Below are 6,000 nucleotides of genomic sequence, written 5' to 3' on the forward strand. Positions count from 1 at the left end.
AGAATGTTTGCAGGTCTTTATTTCGAGTCTCATTCCATTGTCCTTTACTCCCAGAGCACAGTGGATAAGCTGATAAAGAAGACAAACCTTGCACTGGTGGTAGGGACACATTCCTGGCGGGATCAGTTCATGGAGGCCATCACAGTCAGCGCTGGTAAGAACCATCTAACAGCTTGAACATTCTCTTCTTATAACATTGCCTGCTTCATCCGGGGCTCACCAAAGCCATCAATACTTCCATCTGGATGAGCCTGTTACAACATTTCTCAAGTTATTACATGAGCTTGTTATGGGAGCTGACTGGGTAATAATAATAATTATAATAATAGATAACAGATGCATTTGGTACAGCGCCTATAACAGCATGAATGTCCATCCACCTCCACCTCGCCCCTTCCCTCCCTCACTCCCTTCCTGACTCCCTGCCTCCCATCTTTTCAGCTTGCCTTAAGATCTATTTTGTAAACAGCAAACTTCCTCTGTATGTTTTACTGTCCCCATGTCTCTCACACCAAACCATGCAGATTACACAGTCACTACACTTTACAGTTAATCCTGTGTATTTTGAGATGTCCTCTCGACGTGAAAGGCACTAGATCAAGAATGGGGGGGAATCATCCTTTCAAAATAGACCTGAAGAGATCTTTTTTCAATCAGGGTTCCTTCTCAAACAGCTTTGGTTTATTAAATCCTATGAAATGAGCTTTCTCATTAAATTCACGGCGTATGACGGATCATCTTAAATTACAGGCAACCTGCAGAGACTGAGTCTGCATCTACAAAGCAAACTGCCTCTCGATCAAGACTTGATACCGAATTCACTTAGTCAAGTGAAATCTATTAAGTGACTAAAAATAGCGGGTGCTGTGCTTTTAACCAATTTCACAGAAAGAAATGTAGAATTACCCAAGGTGGCAGTGGGACACATTGAAAGCATTCCTTGAGGGAATGTTTGTTTTATTGCTTTTCTGCTGATGAAAAAAAATATTGTTGGAACACACGTTTCCCAGCAACGCTGTGGCCCCAGAGGATCATGCCAGCACGATCAATTGGGACGTTTAAAAGGAAGACAGATACAGCGCAGGACCAGTATAATGCTCTTCTTCATAGCTCTGATTCAGTTTAACAACAGGGTTTTCTGGATCCCAGCTACCATGTTATAACAAGGCTCCACTGTACTTGTTAAGTCAGCAAGTAAGTCACACCACTTTACAGTATATCGTGCGAAGCGCAAGATGATTGTTGGCCATGAAACAGGGAGAAACGCAAAGCAAACAGAATCGTGTCAACTTCACACCGGCTCTGGAACAACTGGTGCTGATCGCAAAGCAAAGGTCTCAAACCTTACGATTAAATGTTAAAATAATTTCTGAAACGGTCAACTGGACATTTTTACCTTTTTGACATTGGTGAAGAAGCGTCAGTCCCCTCCTATTATTCATCAGGATCATTGATGACTTATCCAGATATCATCAACAACAACTTGCATTTGCAAAACACCCTTCACACGGGGTAGCATCTCGGAGCGCTTAACAATGGCACAGCTTTGGCGCCAGGCCGAGGCTGAAGAGAAAAGTATTCAGAAAGAAGATGTCTCAAATCAGTGGAGTTCCAATGAGGATGTTACATATTTACAAAATCAAATGAATAGGTTCCACGTGTGATTAACCAAATCAATTAATTCATCTACAAATACACAGTAATACGTTATGCCCAGGATACACGAATAACTACACTTTACAGTGAATTCCCTCTGAAATTCTTTGAGACATTCTGACATTTATAGTCGCTGCACCAAATACGAGGATTATGATGATTATTATTTCTTAAAGTGCTGTACCTCTTCCTCTGTATGCTTTACTGTCCCCTATCCACATCTCTCACACCAGACCAGACACAAATTGTAGTCACTATACTTTAGTGTCAATACTTTGAGATGTCCACTCGACGTGAAAGCTGCTGGAATAAATACAAGGATTAGTGCTACTGTTCTAAATTCCCTGGCCTTTTGCCATATCCACCCATGTAATGAATTCCAACATTGTATTGTATCTTAAAAGGATTACTAGGGTGACACAGGAAAAGCATTGTTGATTACTGCTCCATCATCTTACATTTGGTTTCCAAACAAATCAGGGCAAGATTTATTTCATTATCAAACAGGGTTGTCATCAGTATACCTTGCTATCTGCGATAATGTCTTTCGCCGAGTGTGAAGTTCAACAGCAGAGTAGCAAGGCTTGTAGCACAACAGCTGCTCTGCTTGGCAAGAATGCTGCCTGTGCTCTTTCTGGCAGGATGAAGTGTTGCATTTGATCTTTGTTCAGTGACTATCTGGCAAGTCTCTGAACAATACTGGCAGAAGCTTGCCAATAAACTCACAGCAACTACAATACTTCATTGAAGAACAACGGGACGTTTAGTTCAGGTATCCTGCTTGTCCCTCATCCCCTCCGCTCCACCATCGGAAGCTTTGGAACTCTCTCCCTCAATCCCTCTGCCTTGCCCCCTCCTTCCTCTCTTTTAGATGATGATTGAAGACCTTCCTCTTCCATCGTGTTTATGGTCACTTCCTTCCCCAGCTCAGCGTCAGGCTTCACCACTTCACCACTTCACCTCAGTGCGCTGAGGCATATAAATGCAAGTTGTTGTAATAGAATCTGTCCAGCCTCGCCCCTTCATACCATTTCCCCTACCCAGGCCTCCCCCTTCGCACCGCTCCCCACTCACACCGCCTCACCAACACTCGTTTGAGCCATTAGAATTGACGAAATTAGAAAACAAATATAAAAATCCTGCAACTGAAAATGTGAAGGTGGTACAAGGTGACGGATAATCTCCAGACAAAGACCCTTTGTTCTCCATCACTCAAATGGAGATTTTTTTTAATAGAATGAACTTTGAATTATGGTCCTTCTTGCAAAATGGAATTATTTTTTCTGATGATTGGTTAATTATCTATTTGCTTTTTTGACTTGAAGCTAATTTGAACTCAGTCTGGGTAGCTGCTCTGTGCTTGAGTGAGTTTTAATTTGTTTCCACCGTGGTTGAAACCTATGTGGGTTCCTGGCCCCTTGTCGTTTGAACAATGGTGGAACGTGGAACGATTAAACCCCTTGAATGATGTTACCATGGAAGCAAGCGGCCACAGTGAATGCCTGGAGACCGATAACAACTCACAAAAGCTCAGTGACACAGGGCGAGGACTGCTCACCTCTCCCAGCCCCACACCACACTGCCTTTAGAGACGAGGACGAAAGCTGCCCGGCTGGTGGTGACCTTCAATACGTGCTGCGCTGAGAACTGAATTAAAGACACAGGCCCCTGACGTATCCTATTCCTCATCTAACCTTTAAAAACGATGCTGTGTTTGTTCCCTTGGTGCTGCCAGAAGCTCCCAATTCTATAGTGTCCTTGAGGGAGCAATGTCTCGAGCGTTACTGCTCCAACCGCTGAACCAAAATTACCACGTATCGGGCTTTCAGCCTATCTGCCCCACTCTCTGTTCACCTACCCCTGACTCCCTTCCACCCTCGCTTTCACCCTCAGCCGGTTCACGGTCTGTCTCAATACCTACCTCTCTGACTGCGCTTTCAAGCATCTCTCCCCTTCCCCACACCCCTTCAGCTCCCACCCCTAGCTCAGGTGCCAAGCCACGATTTTTAAGCTGATATGAAAGGGGCTATTTAAATGTAAATTTGTATTGTATTAAAGAAAAGATACGGGTAGCAGGTTCACAAACGGGTTTTACGTGACATTGCCTGGGTAGAATCTTACTACGTTTGTATAATAATAATAATAATAATAATCCTTGCATTTGATATAGCGATTTTCACATCTTCTGAACGTCTCAAAATGCTTTACAGAATAGACTGCAAAATGAATTGACTGTATATTTGTAGGCGAAACGCGGCAGCCAATTGCGCACAGCAGTGTCCCATAAACATGGATTGAAATGACCAATTTTTTTTGAGGGATTATAATCAGGCGTGTGGAGTTATTTATTTATTATTTATTTATTTATCAGAAAATTTATTAATTAGTTATTTATTATAAAAATATTATAATAGAACCCTGACTTTTTTTTAAAAAAAAATTACACCAACTTCCAGAAATCTATAATACACCAGAGATGCTCACTGTTATATTCAGACTGTATTTCTTTGCTGCAAACAAACACCCAGCTGCAGGCTGCCCGGAAAAGATCCACTACAGTCAGAGAGATGAAAAAGTCTGTGTTAGCATTAACTCTACAGTCAGAATATTCACCGTGTATCGCTGTGTCTCTCGTAGTATACTCTGCTCAATGCTGTAGCCCTCGCTTGGTGCTGTGATGCTCTCCCACTGGCTAACCACGGCTCCATCTACACTGTACCCCCTCCCATCTGCCCCCCACTCAATCTGCTCCCCCTCTACCATCTGCCCCCCTCCCCCCCACCCTACACAGGCGACGAGGAGGATGAGGACACGGGAGAGGAGAGGCTGCCCTCGTGCTTTGACTATGTCATGCACTTCCTGACGGTGTTCTGGAAGGTTCTGTTCGCCTGCGTGCCGCCCACCGAGTACTGGAATGGCTGGGCCTGCTTCCTGATCTCCATCGTCATCCTGGGGGTTCTCACCGCCATCATCGGTGACCTGGCCTCGCACTTTGGCTGCACCATCGGCCTGAAGGATTCCGTCACCGCCGTGGTCTTCGTAGCTCTCGGCACCTCGGTACCAGGTCGGTGAACGGCAGCGGCCGGTGGCGGTGTGGGTGTGGGTAGGGGTGGGAGTGTAGGTGGGGGTGGGGGTGGGAGTGTGTGTGGGTGTGTGGTTGTGGGTGGGAGTGTGTGGGTGTGGATGTGGATGGGGTGTGGGTGTGGATGTGGATGCGGGTGGAGGTGGGGGAGGTGTGTGGGTGGGTGACGGTGGGTGGCTTGTGGTGAAAGGTGTACGATGCCGACAACAACTTGCGTTACATAGTGCCCTTCCCGCTGGGTAGCATCTCGGAGGGGACCCTTGTGAAGCCAGTCTCCCCACCCCACCAACCCACCCATCCCCACGTCTAGTGATCAGGGGGATGGGGTCAGCAGGGGACGGGCAGGGTTCAGTGGTGGGGATTTTTTTTCCCCCCCCACCCGGTCTCCTGATCTTACTCGTTCTTCTTTTGTTATTCCCCGCAGACACCTTCGCCAGCAAAGTTGCTGCGGCTCAGGACCAGTACGCCGACGCCTCGATTGGGAACGTGACGGGCAGCAACGCGGTCAACGTCTTCCTGGGGATCGGGCTGGCGTGGTCCGTGGCCGCCATCTATTGGGCGGCACAGGGCCGTGAATTCCGGGTGGACGCGGGCACGCTGGCCTTCTCTGTCACCCTCTTCACCATCTTCGCCTTCATCGGCATCAGCGCCCTGCTGTACCGGCGGCGGCCGCACATCGGCGGGGAGCTGGGGGGTCCCCGTGGACCCCGGATGGCCACCGTCACTCTGTTCGGCGGGCTCTGGCTACTGTACATTCTCTTCTCGGGCCTGGAGGCCTATTGCCACATAAAGGGGTTCTAAAGCCGGGCGCGATCTATCCTGCCCTCGCCGACACCTCGCCATCATCCCCCACGTCCCACCCCGACCCCCACCCCAACACACCAAAAAAAACAAGGACTCAGATCTCTTTGAAACAAGGGCACAACTTTGCCAACCAATTCCACACTTACAGAGCAGAGATGGGATCCCAGCCCCCACCCACCCCCCACCACCCCCTCCTCCACCCCCCCCGCCCCCCCACTTTGACTTTGACTGCACAGCACACAAACTGTTCCCCCATCGCAGAGCAAGCTGCCCCTTCCTTCTGTGTCTTTGTCAGTCCCTACTGAGCTGTTCTTGCCTTACGGGTCTTTTTTTTGTAATGAAACTAAGGCGACTGGGGACAGAATTTGGTTTCTTATCGGGGTAGTGGAATGGGGCGAGGGGGGAATGGGCGGAAGGGAAGAACGGGGAGCTGTGAGAGGGGTGAAGATTATTTGGGA

General features: G+C 47.7%; 1 protein-coding gene across 1 annotated transcript in view; it reads left to right on the plus strand.

Moving 5' to 3' along the window:
• slc8a3 (solute carrier family 8 member 3) overlaps positions 1 to 5,689 on the plus strand; it is a 116,908-nt gene extending 111,219 nt beyond the window's left edge. Inside the window, 3 exon segments of the mRNA XM_007893267.2 lie at positions 55 to 154; positions 4,448 to 4,720; positions 5,163 to 5,689. Coding sequence (XP_007891458.2) covers positions 55 to 154; positions 4,448 to 4,720; positions 5,163 to 5,539 — 750 coding nt within the window. The 3' untranslated portion in view covers positions 5,540 to 5,689.
• Positions 5,690 to 6,000: the final 311 nt, after the last annotated feature.

Source organism: Callorhinchus milii, unplaced genomic scaffold (assembly GCF_018977255.1).
Source record: "Callorhinchus milii isolate IMCB2004 unplaced genomic scaffold, IMCB_Cmil_1.0 Scaffold9, whole genome shotgun sequence".
NCBI lineage: Eukaryota > Metazoa > Chordata > Chondrichthyes > Chimaeriformes > Callorhinchidae > Callorhinchus > Callorhinchus milii.